Genomic DNA, 18,240 nt, shown 5'->3' with positions numbered 1-18,240 from the left:
TTTGAGCCTCTCACTCTAATAATAATAATAATAAGAAGAAGAAGAATTATACATTTTATTTATAAACACCTTTTTAGATTGGTGGTCTGTCCCTCTTGTTTTTTTTAGTATTGGTGATGACTGTCTATTTCTCTGATTTTACTATGAATGTGACATTTTAAAGACAAAGGTTGACATTGAGACTTTCTATTACATTACAGTCAGTCACTTAGCAGACGCTTTTCTCCAAAGCGACTTACAGTCAGTAGTATATTACATATCATTCACCCATTCACACACTGATGACAGGCTACCATGCAAGGTGCCACCATCAGACTCTAACTAACATTCATCATCCAGTCCACACCGATGGCAAGCCTTCAGGAGCAACTTGGGGTTAAGTGTCTTGCCCAAGGACACATCGACTGCCGAAGCCGGGTATCGAACCACCGACCCTCTGATTGGAGAGCTACCTTGCTCTCCACTACGCCACAGCCGCCCAGTAATCATTAAAACAGTCAAGTTTGAGCCTCTCAGTCTAATAATAATAATAATAATTATACATTTTATTTATAGAGCGCTTTTCAGAGTACTCAAAGACGCTTTACAGACATTTAAAAGCTACACACTAAAAACCTAAAACTTAAAACACACAGCATTAGTCAGACATTAAAAGCAGTTTTGAAGAGGGTGATTGATTTCTGATTTGAACATTGAAAGATTGTTGCAGTCTCGGATGTGTTTGGGGAGAGAGTTCCAGAGGGAGGGGGCAGCTATGGAGAACGCCCTGTCGCCCCATGTCCGGTGCTTGGTCCTGACTGGCAGAGACAGGAGGTTGGCATCAGAGGAGCGGAGCCAAACGGGCCGGACGAATCATTCTTAAGTGGAACACCACCTAAATGAAGAACCCCAACATGTTACTTTTTATGCTTATAAAAGTGCATTCTGTGTTTGTGATCATGAGCCACTCCCTCTCAAGGTTGTGTGGACGCACAGAAAGATTGTTTTCATTATGATTTATTCTATTTTATTTTTGTTCTCGGTTCTGAAAACAGAAGATGGACCACAAACACTTAGAACATCCCCCCCCTCAGGGTCATCTTTAACATCTCTCCCCCAGGAGCAGATCCAAACTTCATACTACAAGTGTATTGCTTGTTTTTCAGCTTTACACCAGCGTCTTGTGTTATTGTGTTGTTTGTGTGTTTCAGCCTCATATCAGTGTATTGTTGGTTTCATCTGTGTGGGTAGTTTCCCCTTTAGAAAAAAATCAGTGTGGTGCAAGTTGTCCCCATCAAGGTGAGTCAAGCTTATAGAAAGTAGACTTTTATTATCACAAACAAATCTGGGCCAGAATCAGTGTGAACTTTAGTCATATTTAGGTATCACTAGCCTTTTTGAGGCAATTATCATCATGTCATATATGACTTAATATTCATCTCCCACACATAAACGCCTTTGATTACAGGAATGTTGATATTCCTGTCATAGGTGTTGGGACTTCTGCGGTGTTTGTTGTATTCAGTGGTGAGTTTACAAAGAGTTTAGTGAAACTTAACGTGCATAAATTATCCTAGAGGGACATCTAGTGTCTACGGTACGTAGCAATTAGTTCAATAATAATTGGTCCACTTTGTTCACCGCTTCTGGACCCCAGGAGGCTCAGAAATTGATGAAACATAAGTAGCAAAGAAATATTTAGAGATGAAATGGAGGGGACAAAAAGTCAAATGATGAACGCTGAATGCTTGAATGGCACGACGGCAGCTACACACAAGGAAAAAATAATTATAAAATATAAAGATATCAGGAAAATCAAGTGTGAAGAGGCAAACGTATTTACTCTGACATGTCCCGACAAGTCATGACATGAAATAAAACTGGTTTTCATCAAAGTTTCAGTGTTTTGATACTCATCTCTAGTAAAACACCTGCGTAGTCTAAACGAAACAGGTGTCCTACATCATCTGGCTTGTTGCTCACATAAACAACACAGAGGCTGGATGGAACTGCCAGCCCAGCAGGCAGCTGGTGGCAAACATCTGCTTGTGGGAAAGGGGGGGAACCTGCACTCAAGGTTTCACTATTAATGTTTCCCCTCCTGTGGGTCGAAGCAACAAAAAAAAAAACCACAAAGCTAACTCAAATCAGAGATTTAAGATTATACACTCTGTAGCCAGGATGCCACCAACGCCAGGTCTAACGAACTAGATGCAGTAAAGGTCAAGTGATGAGGATGATCTGTAACAGGAGTACACGCCGAGATGGGGAAATCCATCACCAGAAGAAGTACTGTACAAACCCTTAGATCTGTTCACAGGCCTCGAATATTGATTCAAGGAATACGGTTATGAGATTCAGAGAGGAAAAAGGGTTTGTTTGATTGGTTTTTTTTTTTGGACATGATGGGGATTTTAATTTAAACTTAAATCGACAGACAAGGAAAGATTTTAGTTTGCGGAAGAACAGCATTAGCTGAGTAATCAGCAGCAGCAGCAGCAGCAGCCCACACACATCCTTTTTTTTTTTTTTTTTTTGCAAACCCGATAGATGATGAAATAGAAAGAAAAAAACGCATAAAAACTTTCCTTTCACTCCTTGATGAGCTTAAGGTTAAAAGTTGAATATCAGGAGGGTAACAATCAGACATGGTTTTGCAATTCAGCGGTGTGTAGAGACACCGACATTCAAAGTGGTTGAAAACCATTATGGGACTGATAACGCTCCGTTTCCCATCACCAGAGCGTCAGCAGTCAGCTGCTCCTGAAGTCTGTGCGGTAGATCTCAACCTGAGACAGCTGGATGTTGCAGCTGTGTGAACCACGACTAAAACCACCCCCCCGATCTTCAATCCTCAGTCAGTGTCTCTGCTCTATAGCACCTGTGAATCAGGTACAACAGCAAAGACCAGGCTGGTACCAACGACAGGGTCTATTTATTGAGAGTTATTTTTTTTCTTAACGACATTGTATATTAAGTATTAAAATTATGAGAAAATGTTATGATCGGGACTATTTATGGTCAGGCAACATTTTTCACTCTCTCTCTCTCTTTAATAAGCCTGTTTTATAAAAGAGAAGAGGAAGGCTCACTACATCATCTTTGCTTTTAACATTTTTCTAGTGTGCGTGTGTGTGTGTGTTTGTTTGTTTGTGTAGTTCCGCCATGCCAGCTGTCCCTTTCACACAGACGTTGATTTGTCCCTTAAAGGGGATTTTGAGACAACTCAGGGGAAACCATTTCAGCAGCAGGTAGAGAAATTCTCTCGCATGTTTTGCATCAGCTGATCGCCTCTTTTCGAGACAACAACGTTCAAAAAAAACAAAATAACCGATAACTCTCCCTTTCCCCATCGATCGAGGCACCCTCAGACACGACCGCTTGTAATCTCATCTCTGACTAATATGTAACTAGAAAGATTTACTGGCGCCTTAAACTTGAGCTAAATTTAGGGCACAAGAGGTGATTGAAATGTGACTAAATCAAAACGTTACAGAGTGAGACAATGAGATATAAAAACAAGTTGTTCTAAATGAAATGTCAACTATAACCAGTGTGTTCCAGATATGAGCTGTAATGCATCTCACAACAAATATGACTAATATATAAATAACTGAGCAACTACAAGGGACCAAAGTGAAAGTCCCTTCCAACACTAGCAGTAAAAAGTAAAAGTGACAGCATTGACACTTCTCTTCTTTACCGACTTTGTACTTTTCAGTTGTGACCACATGGAAAAAGAAAGAGATGACAGAGGAACCACAATTAAATAGATCATAGTTTAATGCTGAAGATGAACCCACACACCTGCCCTCTGAGCGCACCCACTTGTCAGTAACTTTGCTTATTTACGGCACAATATGGCACTCTTCCAAACACACACACACTCACACCCCCACTCACACTTGAGTTTATTTAATATTATAATCCACAAATGTATATTATTTAGTCTCATAATTCAATGACAGTCCTTAGTTGAATATGTACACAATGATGTATGAAGAGCAGAGTAAACTCTACTTTCTTTACGATCAAAGTTCAATTTCAAATTTGAGGAAAAACAAACATTTTCATTTTTCAAGGGGATTTCATTTTGACGAATTTCCTTCAACAGGAAGTTCCTCAGACCGTGACCGCCAAAAGAGTCTGCAACAGGGCTGTAATGCGTCCTCCATCAAGACGTTGGCGGCTCAGTTAACCTTCCCTCCTCCACATTTGTTAGTGTCTACATTTCTCCCATTGGGACAGAGAATTTGGCACAACCAGGAGGAGACGAGGGAGGACTCGTCCCATCGTGTACGACAGTCCTGAGAAAAAGTTTATATATTTGACCGGTCAAGCCTTATCAGAGTGACCGGGGCCGTTGGGAGTGAGAAATATAAAGTTTTTTTGTTCCACCCTGTCGATCCATTAACTCACTCTGCGTCTCTTTACCTCACGAGCCTGGAGAAGAGAGGAGGGCCCGGCTGTTTTCTCCTGTCCCATGTTGTTTTTTTGTTTGTTTTTTTTAGGGGTGTGGGAGGTTCATCCGGTCCTCTATTAGGGTGTTGTCGGGGCCCTGCGCCTCCATACACTGCTTCACAGTTGCCATGATTCCTGACAGACGGCGGTCCAGGGCGGCGAGGTGCGTCTCGGCCAGGATGGGGCTGATGGGATCGAATGCCAGGGCCTGACGCATGGCTGAACTCAGAGCTCCACTCCTCAGCAGGTTTAACCTGTTCCACGTGGACACACGGACCCTGAGGGAGAAATGGAGATGTTATAGTCGGAAAGACAGATCATATAAATCCAGAATTGAGATTTGATCATTTTCCTGTGTACTCACATGCAGCACTGATAGAGCGGTGCGAGGATACTTCGCTCATCCAGAGCTGCGTTCCCAAAGCTGCACACAGAGGGAAAAAAAACAACTTTAAATAAAATTACAAAATAAAAGCTAAAGTAAGGCAGCTGAAGCCGGAGGCCTGTCTGCACTGCGGTTAGGAGAATCCATCAAAATGCATTAGCCACACTCCACTGGCCGTAGCTCGGCAGAAGGCTGCACACGCACCGCAAAACACACTTTCAAATGCTACGACACACTCCACTCAGAACGCAGAGCCAACGAGGAGAGAGGGAGGGAGAGAGAGAGAGAGCTCGTCTGCCTGCTGCCCAAACACAGCATGGATTTTGTGTTTGTTAATACAGCAGTTTTCCCTGTTATCTGATGTTCTCCTCTGAGGAGCCTTCAGGTTTAAAAGTAGGATGACACTCATCTGGCAGAAGCATCAACTAGAAAGCGTAACAAACACGTAAACCAACAAACTGAAAACAGAAGTGAATGGGAACGTAAACAAATACCCAACACATTATTACGACAGTGACAACTGTCAAACACGACCGTTTTCCATCAGGGCCTTTTGGCATAAAACAGAAAGTAATCGGAGCTCCAGCGTACTTTGTATAACCTCTAAACGATAAAGGTCCAGGCCTGACGACATTGACATGAACATGCAGTCATAGACCCGCCCCTTTCTGTAACCCATGAACCGTTTGTAGTCGACACTTGTGGGAAGCACCATTGCACTCAGCAGACGTTGTATGAGAAAATGACTCTACTTCTCTCTTGATTTATTCCCTCAGTAAACATTGTAAACATGAGTTTATGGTCTCAATCTCTAGTTTCAAGTCTTCTTCAATACAGCATGATGTTCATTTAGTAAATGATGCTCCATTTAGAGTCAAACAGACCATAAAGCAGGGTGTGCTTTAGGGCGGGGCCACCTTGTGATTGACAGGTTGCTACCGGAGCCATATATATACGGCGTCTCTACGTCACTCCTCTGCAGTCCAAATATGGTCACTTCCACTCACTGGTGGGCGACGGCCAAAATGGAAGTCCACAAATCAATGGTTGACGTCATGACAACTAGCTCCACTTCTAGTAGACAGTCCATGGTCTAATGTGACACTGTCTGCTCCGTTAGGAAATTACTCAACTCTTTCCGGCAGTGAAGAATCTGCTGCTGGCTGAGATTAGAAGCCAGATTCCTCTCAGATAGAAAACCCTTAATTAGCACCCAAAAAAAGCCACATGAAACCACTAAAACTACCAAAAATGTGTCAACTGTCGGGAAAATATATTTTTTAAATGTGTGGTTATTATCAATGCCAAAATGATTCTTTGTTTCTCTGCCAACTGTAATCAATTCTTGAAAATTGCCCTCATATGAGGTGGAAAATTTTTCCACTGTTTGTTCTGAACCTCAAATACCAAAAATAACTTCAAAGAAGGGATAACAGCACAATGTCTTCACTTCATTGAAGAGGCTGTTTGCAGTAAGTCAGCTTTGAAGCGGTTTCAGTGCCGATAAATTAATTACGTAAAAAGATGGGCATATATACGGGAAAATGTCAAAGCAAACTGCGAATGAAAATGAAAATAAAAAAATTCCTGTAAAGGATGAAAAGCTTTGTGGTTGTGAGGATGCGTTGACAAAGTGCCAAAACATGTTGGTGGTATAGTGCAGAAACAAGCTTTTTTTGTGTGCTTTGACTCATCATTATAAAGTAAATGTTGATTACCGTCTTGTGCCTCTACTGGTAGAGAAATAAAATAATAACATGAAGGCTCTGAAGTCTGAACCAAAACATCAAACTCTCTATCTCCTTCCGACACGGTCAATGGCTACACTACTTTATTACCTTTCACAATAAAAGCCCGAGACATATACATTGATTGCTTAAAAGAGGCAACTAAACAAAATAGCTCCCAGTAGATGTCCTCCAAGGTGGAGGAATGGTGGTGGAGCAACCGGAGTGAAGTTAGTGAGGTTAACGTTATAACAATTTATAATCTCATATTGCATGAAAAATATCAGATAGTGCGTTGGGAAATGGTTGAATTTGTCAATTTGGTTTTTTTTTTTTTTTTTTTGAACGGTTCAATATAAATGATTTTAATAATAAAAAAAGATTCTCTGTCCCCTTCAGCATTAAAAAAAATAATAAAAAGGACAAAATCATTGATTGTTTGTTAAAAATCTCTAACATTAGCACTCGCCTCTTTGCGTTGTCGAGCAGGATGAGCATGCTGGCGCCGCCGTCGTCCTGGAAGCTCTCATAGTGATGCCGGTCAGCGTTCCCAATGAGATAATCAAATATGGCCGTGTCGATGACGTCCAGCAGCCTCGGCCCGGCGTCATACGGAGGCATCTTCTTCACCGCCTCGCAGTAACTCTCATCATACTCCCACCTGGAAGATTAACACACACACACACAAAAAATTGGAATCACTCATATAAATATTCAAAAGTATGTTTTTTTTTTTTTTTAAATGATGCCAAACTAATTCAAAATTCTGATGTTGATACAAATAAACTCTTTTAAAGTGATGCAACACTGCAAACCAGTATGTGAGCTGGTATTTATGTTGCATTTCAGTATGTTTCTGTGTGTGTTAATAAAGAAAATAAAATTCCTTGTATACGGGTGCTCGTTTCACATATAGAACTTCTGTGACCTTATGTCTTCGCCATTAAAACATCTGCCCTAAAGGTGTGTGATATTAGATTGTTAACAATTGAAATGATCTGCCTTTAGAGAGAGATCGTAGCATCGTTGTAGTGGCCAATTGTCCAAAAAACAAACTTAAATCAAAGGGGCCACTGACGCACCATGGGTTGTTCATGCAGGCAAAAGAGGTTATTGTCCAAACAGAATTCTGTTTCTGAGGATTTATTTGGTCAAACTAACAAAATAAATCCTGTCTATATATAGACACACACACACACACACACACACACACACACACACACACACACACACACACACACACACACACACATGGTGACACACACACACACACACACACACACACACAACACACACACGTCTTGTATGAGCAGAGTTTAGTTTCCCTGATGGTGACTCAGCTGAGCTGTATCAGCAGTGTTAAAAAAACCTCTTGTAAATCTTTTCATTTCCCTTCTATTTTGTGTATATACCTATATATGTTTTATATATATATATATACACACATACACATATATATACATATATATACACACACACATACATACACACACACACATATATATACACACACATATATATATACATATACAAAATAATATTAAACTAAACGAATCTTCATGTCTTAATATATCAAAATCTAAACTAAATAAGCAAACATCTAGAATAATTAAATTATTTATGCATAAAATAACTAAATACTAACATCCAATAAATAGCTCCTACAATCATTACCTTAATCATATTTATTGTAATATATCATGTCTTCTCATATCTACTATTCAGTTTCTTTCTTTAAAAAAGCATTTCACATAAATGTACTTGCACAGTGAAAACAAACATTTGAAATGAGCACTACTACTTTATAAAAATCTCCCCCAGCACAATAAACTTTTATCAGCCAGAGTCTGGATGAGCTATATTACCACTATTTTGGCCTCTCACACCGGGAACAGAGGGGAGAGAGGTGAAATAAAGATTACGCTTGGCCTTGAGCACTCTGATTAAATTTGACATGCATTTACCACACTGATCATAATGTTGTTTTAACGAAACCTTAACTCCACCACTGTTTTGGAAGAACGAAATAAAGGAAGTAAAAGCCTATAAAAGTGACGTGTTTTCTATTGAAGTAAGCTGTTAGGTGGGTCTAATCGATGCTGATTTGAAGAGTGGTTCATGTGGACTTTGAAAAGTTACTGGTAAATAGTTAAAGAAACTTTTAACAAACTAAAGTGCCTTTACAGAGAGATCGGTACCATCGTGCGCAATCTTTTTTAGTATTTTGTTATTATATTTATTGTATTATATCATATATTCAATGTCTTTTTATTTCTACTATTAATTTTCTTTCTTTTATGGAGGCATTTCCCATGATTTGACTCGCATAACCCGCAGTGAGAACAAACATCTTAAATCTTAAAAATGATAAGTGCTACTGCTATATAAAAATCTAATCGATGCGGATGTGAAGAGTGGATCATGAAAACTAACTGGTAAATGGTTAAATAAACTTTTAACAAACTTTTTACTTTTATTTGAGAACAGAACTTGGTGTGATGTTTTTTTATATAGGGAATCATTTGGTTGTACTGTTCAAAAACTACCAACGTACTCTTAAAAGCAATAATGAAAAACATCGCTTGTGAATGATTGTGGATTGTGATCCTGCCTAAAAACACATGTTGTGATATGATATTTTTGCAGTATTGTTTCACCGAGGCCTCACTCAGCTCTAAAGCCAACTTCATACTGATGAGAGAACAGGCCAGGCGTCTATTTATTCATTTAAATATCACACATTTCTTCAACAATCTGGTCTCACAGACAGGATCCCAATGTGACACATACCCAACAAAGCCTGACCTCAACATGTGCGTGTCTTGCATATTTTTGTGACCTTATATAATCCTAAATTTCTGTTCTTCGAAATGCAATTGATTTGGCTTGATTAACAGGAAAGGTCTGATGAGGTTAAGAGTTTGGTTGCTGCAGCTCAGGAAGGTTTTTTCCCCAGTTACACAGCTGGTCTGCACACATGTTCAGCTTCAACTCAGCAGCTGCACTCCACTGTCCTCATCTTCTAGAAGCTGAACCAGATTAAAAGTGAGAAAAAAAAATCCACTCGTCAGTTATTCTTGTAAAGTCAGCTTGTGCTTGATATTCAACGGCAGCTGAGTGGGTGGGAAGTGTCGAGGGTCGAGGCAAATTTCTCTCTGATGTCGCTACAATGTGCTGATGCTCTGGCTATCATTCACAAAAACCTGTGGGCCGCAGAGAGATTATCAGTACCATTACTGATCAAACCACCAGATAACAGATCAAAGCACGCTGCACCCTCACCTTTAGTGCGTACTCCCACCCTAGGAAGCGTTCTCAGAATAAAGGAGAGTCATTGCCCTTTAAGGGCTATGGAAAGGCTGTTGGCGCTCGGTATGGGCACAACAGCCCTTCCATTTCCTTTTGATAAACATCAATAACTACAACTAAAAAAAAGCCACAGGGCTCTCCAGACTGAAACTGACTTTTCCAGACACCCACCTGGCCAGTTTGCCCTCTCTGTAGGTGCGTCCCCATGGGTGACGGTGTTTCTGCAGCGGCCAGACGTCTGGCAGCCAAAGGGTTAACGACCCCTCCATGACCTCGCCCTCTGCACACGCCGGCTCGCTCTCACGACAGTAGTAACACTTTCCGTAGAAGCATGTATTATTTCCTTGGAGAGAGACAAAAAAAGTTACCCATGAAGGAGAAACCACAACGTATCAGAGTGAACAAGATGCAAATGAGGCAGCACTGAGAGGCGGCGTCAATGTCGCCAGGGATTTTACATTCAGTCTTCAGATGAAGGTGCTTATTAGTTTTAGTCACATTTCAGCCATTTTTAACCTTAAAAGTTTAAGTCTTTAGTTTTATATTTGATTTAAATATTGTTCATATTTATTCTCATTATTATCTGCCAAAGATATTCCTTGTTGTCAGTGTTTTGGTACATCTTGAGTATTGAGTACTACTTTGTAATAACTGTTAGTTGAAGAGTTATTACACTTTAAGTCAACTTTACTTTAAATGTTTTCTCTCTTATATTTGTCAGCTTTTTTTTTTTTTATTAATCTAAAAACACATCGGGTGCGTGAAGCCATAAATGCAAAATACTGTGCTGCAAATATTTTGCATAACAGCAATGCAAATTTGCGCCACCATAAAAAAATTTTTAAAAAAAGGTTCAAATAGATTTGTGCAGGCAGAAAACCACCTACGAGGATCCTACTGACCCAGAGCATCGTCCCTCAGTCCGTCTGAGGTAAACTGTTTTATAGCAAAAGCCTCTGTAAGATATTTTATTGAGTTTCCCTTCAGTGAATTTGACCCCCTCTGGTAAACAGTTACAGGGCACTATAAATGTCTGAGACTTTTATTGTCAAAGGTAAGGACAGAAGGAGTGGATCTAGTCTGTGCTGCCTTTGTCAGGGTTGAAAGGAGCAATAAAGTTTGCCATCTTGTTTCGGACTACGGAGCCTCTCTGATGTTGTACACTATAGTGTATTCTGAAGAGTTCTGTTCCGCACAATCTGATTGGTTGAATGACCTATGACTCCGGCTTCATAGAAGGGGCGGCTGTGGCGTAGTGGAGAGCAAGGTAGTTCTCCATTCAGAGGATCGGTGGTTCGATACCCGGTTTCGGCAGTCGATGTGTCCTTGGGCAAGACACTTAACCCCAAGTTGCTCCTGAAGGCTTGCCATCGGTGTGGACTGGATGATGAATGTTAGTTAGAGTCTGATGGTGGCACCTTGCATGGTAGCCTGTCATCAGTGTGTGAATGGGTGAATGATATGTAATATACTACTGACTGTAAGTCGCTTTGGAGAAAAGCGTCTGCTAAATGACTGTAATGTAATGTAATGTAATAGAAAGTCTCAATGTCAACCTTTGTCTTTAAAATGTCACATTCATAGTAAAATCAGAGAAATAGACAGTCATCACCAATACTAAAAAAAACAAGAGGGACAGACCACCAATCTAAAAAGGTGTTTAAGCAGCATGTCATCACGAGTCACGAGTTCAAACCAAGTGATATGAGACAGAGAGTTTCCATCACTCACACCTGAACCCACAGACCGGAGAACTGTGATCACGTAGGTACTGACGTCAGGTCTATTTGTGTGTCCGGGTCTGAGCTCACCGTTCTATACGTTCTATACGTTTTTTCCACACTGGGAATCTGTGTTTATGGTGTCTTTTACAGACAGAATAATCCTGGTTTTGCTACTTTGTTAAGCTCATTCTTCACCATAAACCCTCTTTTTCTGAGCCACCATAATGAAACACCCCTCATCTTCCTAATGAGCTGCTGTTACGATGTAATATCCATGTAACCAGGTAAAGATAGAAATCATATTGTCAGATGATTGAAAACCTGGAAGGATAAAAACGAAACATTGTGTATGACTAGAAGAATTAGTTATTAAGGAAACTCCTCTTATGTTTTCTCTATTACACTCTTCTGCTGGTGACTGAATGGCAGATCTGTGTAACTGCCTTTGCCAGCGTGACAGTGGGTGTAGTTTGGCCCACCGGCTGTAAACCACTACTGCGAAGGCAGGTGCCGAGATGAGTCATGTTGAGTTCACTGATTGGCGGAAAGTGGCGGTAAGTGACAGCTTTGATCATAAAGCAACTTACAGAACATCAAACGTGTGAGTGGCATGGACAGCTGGTGAGTCAGTCTCAAACAAACAAACAAACACACAAAAAGAACCCACACCACCACAGAAGTATAATAAGCAGTGGTGACAGGTTCACCTTTAACACTGGCATCTGAAATGACAGAGATTTCACACTCATCTGCGTAAACGGAGATCCGATTTGTCGGGTCACACCTGTCCCAGGACTTCAAATCCATTTATTTGAATATATTCATGTTCATGTCACCTTGTCAGGTAATTTCACAGCATACCAGCAACAATGATATTAGATACAAGTAGGAGTATTTTCATTGTCTGCCAGCAGGCCCGGATCATCAAAAGAATTTTGTAAAATGATGAAAAAAATGATGGTTAATATTCAATCAGGTGTTTCCCCTTTATTCAATCTGCAGCAGATCACCGTTGTGAGTCTAACATCTGTAGTAACAGCTGGACGGTTGAGTGTTTGTTATGAAAACTGATGAAGTCAGTTAAACAAATGACAGAGCTAACGTGCAAATGGATTCAGTGTTTGTTTTAGCTGATAGATTGCCAGAAAAATATTTGTTTAAAAACAGATCAGTGATTCTTTTTCACCCTTCTTGTTCTCCGTTAAGGTGGGAAGTGATGTCATGTAGCCCCGGTACTTTTTACATTGAGTGAGGGTGGCTCCCCGGATTTCTTCCAAAAAATAAATATTATTTGAAAAGCTACACTGCTTGTCAGCAACCGGTCAAATGGTAACATGTCCTTCTTAATTTCCTAGACTACGGTAACATCCTCAGATGCTAGTTTTGTTTTACCAACAACAATCCAAAAAATCCAAAATATCACATCTAACTATAAAGAAAGGAAGCTCTGTCTGTCTGTCTGTCTGTCTGTCTGTCTGTCTGTCTGTCTGTCTGTCTGTCTGTCTGTCTGTCTGTCTGTCTGTCTGTCTGTCTGTCTGTCTGTCTGTCATCTCCGAACACGATCGCAGCAAATTTCCAAACAGGCATTAATTGAATAAACTGACTGGAATCTAAAATTGGTAACTTATTTTTTGCATGAAAACATAATAAAACGTTATAACGTAGACATTATGGAGTCCAACATTGTTCTTGTTGAGATAAGATATCTTTTATAATTTCAATATGGGCCATGATGATATAGTGGACAATGAAGTGAGAAACTGTTTCTGCATAAAAATGACGAATGAAGGTACATATATCCACATTGAGGAAAAATCCTATAATTAAAAAATAAAATCCAATATTCTAATTAAGAAAAACTGCTCTTGTTGATTGGCAACATTGCACATAATTTCCAACTGCAAAGATATTTAAGGAGAAGCTACCACGACACAAACACAATGGAAAAATGTCAGATTGAAGACAAACCCACAATGACATCATCAAGGTTATCTTCTTAAACTTTCAAAGGGATCGCTCCAGACATTATAAAAACGTTTTCACAGGCCGCTCCTTAGGACTGACCTTTGTGTGTTGAATTAGCCCTTATAATAATAATAATATAATTATTTAATAGTTTGTGAGACATTTTCATCAATGTATCTTTGCTTCATATCAGAAAAATAAACATAAAAGAAGAGAATTAAAACCTCTTTAAAGCTTTAAAAGGCCGAAATAGATCATCTGTGGTTTTAGTACTGTGACAGACAAGGTTGTATTTTAGTATCTTACTTAGAAAGAGCAACAAAAAAAACAACAAGAGAAGAAGAAAGGAATGTGGACAGATGAGTCAAGACGAAGAGAAACTCACTCTCACTCTGCGGGTGTCTCAAAACACTCCTTAACTTACTAGGAAGTTATCTCATCAGTGTGAAAGAAGACGAGTCAGTGGACACTCACCCTGCATGAGGAAGGTGCTCAGCAGCTGGTCTGTGGCCACGGGTTTGATCTCCGTCCGCACGTTGACGTATCTCCCGACCACTAGAGGTGCTCGCCTGAAGCCCAGGATCCTGCGGAGAGGACGGAGTGACGGGACGCGACCCCAGAACTTTATCACACAGATGTTTGTGTAGAGATTACAGGAATCTCTTAGAAATCACTTCTAAAAACCCTCGTTTTTTATAGATTTGCTTTTAAGTGATCTTTTTAATGCTATAATTCTCTTTAATTGGATTTATTTTAACGATAGGTTTTATTATCTTTTTATCTATTGTGCTGTTTCTTCTGTTACTGTTCTGTTGTTATATTGCATTGTATCCTACTTTTGCTTCGTCTGTAAATACACTTTGTAAACTGTGTTTTTTTTTGCTATATAAATAAAGATGTTTACACACCTGTCCAGGTGAAAAGCAGCCACCTCCGCATTGTGTCTGTCATAGCCTGCGTACGGCTCGCCTTCAACCACGTAGTCTCTGTTATATCTACGGCAAGACGGAAAGGACACAAATAAGACATCTGAATCACTCACTAAAATACTAGTGTGTGATCCCGTTATTTACATATCTGACCTCTTGGGTTTGAAGACCACTTTCTGCCCCCCGTCCAGCACCAGCAGGGCTTTGAGCTGCGTGCCCTTGTAGCCCACGTCGGCCCGCTCTAGCCGGGCGCTGCTGAGGGAGATGAGCACAGCAGCCAGCTCCGGGGTCTCCTCGGGGTACACCTCTCTCGGGCCCACCCACTGGCTCGCTATCTCCCACGGAGACTGGAGGGTGTGCGTGAGGCGAGCTCCCCGCGACAGAGTAAGACCAGCTTCCATCTGTCAGAAGGTGGATGACAACAACGCTGCTTTTAACGATATACGTGGCTATAGCTTTTAAGTACGACTGTATACAGTACCAGTCAAAAGTTTGGACACACCTTCTCATTCAATGGTTTTTCTTTATTTTTATTTTTTTCTACATTGTAGATTAATATTGAAGACATCCAAACTATGAAGGAACACATATGGAATTATGTGGTAAACAAACAAATGCTCAACAAACCAGAATATGTTTTATATTTTACATTCTTCAAAGTAGTTGAATGAGAAGGTGTGTCCAGACTTTTGACTGGTGCTGTATATTCACGGTCTTGTGTATTGTGTTTTTTCTGAAAACAGAAACAGTTATTCGGGACTCTGACCTTGCGAAACGCTCGGAGATCCCGTCGGCTGGCGGCGGAGCCCTCGCCTCCATCCAGCAGGAAGATCTTGGCCAGGCCCAGCAGGAGGAGCACGGCACACAGCACCACCATGCGCTGCTTGAGCTTCATCTCCACGCCGACCTGCGGCCGAACACCACCACCACCACCACCTCACCCGACGCTGTGTGTCATTGTGTGTGTGTGTGTGTGTGTGTGTGTGTGTTTCTCCCGCAGTGAATCCCCCTCACCCCTGATGCATGGCCCCTGCAGCGCCCCGGATCCACCCACCTCCCCCCGTCTGGGACGAGCTCTTCTGAAGGATGGGAGCTGCCGTCCTCTGGTGCTACACTCCGAGCAAACAGGGCATTCACCTGGAGGGAGAGAAAACACACATATGAGGCGTCTAGGAGGGAAGAGACAGACGAGGACTCAGATATAGAAACAAAAAAAAGAACTACTGTCGATAATATGTGGCAGAAAACTCATCGATTTGCTGCCCCGGTGTCTCGTTTCCTCCCTCAGGGGAGACGATGACCCAGTACTGCAGCACAGCTGAAGCCTGTCCGGGGATGTGCAACTACATCAGGATGACACTGCTCACCAGGAGCAGTAAAGTGGACTTTGACAGCCACATTTACAGCATTTAAAACCTTTAGGGTTAGGGATAATGGTTTATTACCAGTGGGCAGGTAGTGGTGCAGAGGGGGTGGGGGTGTGTGGGTCATAGAACAGCCCATTTACCGTAAAGGTATAATAAATAAATAAAATAGGAATAGTTATCCCATCGTAAAGGTATAATACATAAATAAAATATAGTTATCCCACAGTAAAGGTATAATAAATAAATAAAATATAGTTATCCCACCGTAAAGGTATAATAAATAAATAAAATATAGTTATCCCACCGTAAAGGTATAATAAATAAATAAAATATGAATAGTTATCCCACAGTAAAGGTATAATAAATAAATAAATAAAATAGGAATAGTTATCCCACAGTAAAGGTATAGCTAATAAATAAATAAAATAGGAATAGTTATCCCACAGTAAAGGTATAATAAATAAATAGATAAAATATGAATAGTTATCCCACAGTAAAGGTATAGCTAATAAATAAATAAAATAGGAATAGTTATCCCACAGTAAAGGTATAGCTAATAAATAAATAAAATATGAATAGTTATCCCACAGTAAAGGTATAATAAATAAATAAAATATAGTTATCCCATCGTAAAGGTATAATACATAAATAAAATATAGTTATCCCACCGTAAAGGTATAATACATAAATAAAATATGAATAGTTATCCCATCGTAAAGGTATAATACATAAATAAAATATGAATAGTTATCCCACCGTAAAGGTATAATAAATAAATAAAATATGAATAGTTATCCCATCGTAAAGGTATAATAAATAAATAAAATATGAATAGTTATCCCACCGTAAAGGTATAATAAATAAATAAAATATAGTTATCCCACTGTAAAGGTATAATAAATAAATAAAATATAGTTATCCCACTGTAAAGGTATAATAAATAAATAAAATATAGTTATCCCACTGTAAAGGTATAATAAATAAATAAATAAAATATGAATAGTTATCCCACAGTAAAGGTATAATAAATAAATAAAATATGAATAGTTATCCCACCGTAAAGGTATAATAAATAAATAAAATATGAATAGTTATCCCACAGTAAAGGTATAATAAATAAATAAAATATGAATAGTTATCCCACAGTAAAGGTATAATAAATAAATAAAATATAGTTATCCCACCGTAAAGGTATAATAAATAAATAAAATATGAATAGTTATCCCACCGTAAAGGTATAATAAATAAATAAAATATGAATAGTTATCCCACAGTAAAGGTATAATAAATAAATAAAATATGAATAGTTATCCCACCGTAAAGGTATAATAAATAAATAAAATATGAATAGTTATCCCACAGTAAAGGTATAATAAATAAATAAAATATGAATAGTTATCCCACAGTAAAGGTATAATAAATAAATAAAATATGAATAGGTATCCCACAGTAAAGGTAAAGGTACATAGAACAGCCCATGTATGGCCTTAACCCTCAGTGGTGTCCCTTTAATTGCAGAACTAATTAAGGAGCCATGTGGGACTTCCACCTGGTTGCTATGGAGACACATGTGTAAAAAAAAAAAGGGGGAAAAAAAGGGGGAAAAAAAAGGAGGGAGGGAGGAGGAGTCGAACGTTAACTGTCAATCAAACTGCCACGTTTGAGTCGAACGTTAACAGCCGTTAGAGCCAACGGTCGCAGCGTGACGTATCAGAATGCCGTTACGTCATCAAATATTTTTTATATATATATTTTTTTTATTTATTTTTTTTCGTCTGGCCACGCAGGCAACCAACAATAAAGCTTTTTTTTTTTTTTTTCCATGACGTTTCTATTTATTTAATTAATTAATTAATTAAAAAAAAAAAAAATTCAAACCCAACGGTTCTGGTCAGACGCTTGAACGCTTTACGTTAATCTGCCCTTATCGGGGTCACCATGACAACAGCTGTACAGTCACAGTCACAGCCTCACTCACGCACTCTCACGCACACGCACTCACGCACGCACGCCTTTTGCAGCTAGCTCGAGTTTTTGCCAGCTAGCTCGTGCACGTCGTCGGTTGTTCTCAGTCACAGACTCACCTGACTCACCTGACCGCAGCCGGAGCTCCGCTACCGTCTGTAAAGCCCCGAGACGTGGCCGGTAGTCATAACACGCCGTCCTGGTGGGTTTAGATCACATCGTGTGGTTCCCCCCCCGGTAGCTTCCTCCTCCTCCCTCCTCTTCTTCTTCTTCTTCTTCTCTGCTCTGCTCTGTCCACTTCCTTCCTGTAGGAGCTGCGGGCGGCCGCCAGGGGGCGCTGCTGCACCGCGGCGGTCATTACACGAAGAAGAGAGAGGAGAGATTTGTAATGCAATTAGTGGTTTCTTTTTTTATTTGTTTTTGGGTTTT

The 18,240-nt window shown here is 39.9% G+C and overlaps 1 protein-coding gene across 2 annotated transcripts; it reads right to left on the bottom strand.

The window, feature by feature from the left end:
* Positions 1-3,759: 3,759 nt before the first annotated feature.
* Positions 3,760-18,054, bottom strand: fam20b (FAM20B glycosaminoglycan xylosylkinase). 2 transcript variants are annotated; one of them, XM_054603339.1, is made up of 9 exons: positions 17,931-18,054; positions 15,246-15,616; positions 14,633-14,880; positions 14,459-14,545; positions 14,025-14,134; positions 10,033-10,204; positions 7,022-7,213; positions 4,805-4,864; positions 3,760-4,718 (listed from the first exon to the last, which is right to left on the bottom strand). In XM_054603339.1, exons 2-9 carry the CDS (start codon positions 15,372-15,374, stop codon positions 4,487-4,489), a joined length of 1,230 nt encoding a protein of 409 aa, XP_054459314.1. In that variant the 5' UTR covers positions 15,375-15,616; positions 17,931-18,054; the 3' UTR covers positions 3,760-4,486. The 2 variants fall into 2 exon arrangements, with proteins under 2 accessions (XP_054459314.1, XP_054459315.1); XM_054603340.1 differs by having other exon boundaries at positions 17,940-18,054.
* Between the last annotated feature and the right edge of the window lie 186 nt (positions 18,055-18,240).

Source organism: Anoplopoma fimbria, chromosome 8 (assembly GCF_027596085.1).
Source record: "Anoplopoma fimbria isolate UVic2021 breed Golden Eagle Sablefish chromosome 8, Afim_UVic_2022, whole genome shotgun sequence".
Taxonomy (NCBI): Eukaryota; Metazoa; Chordata; class Actinopteri; order Perciformes; family Anoplopomatidae; genus Anoplopoma; species Anoplopoma fimbria.
The sequence above is the reverse complement of the archived record's forward strand: the minus strand, read 5'-3'. Positions and strand labels throughout refer to the sequence as shown.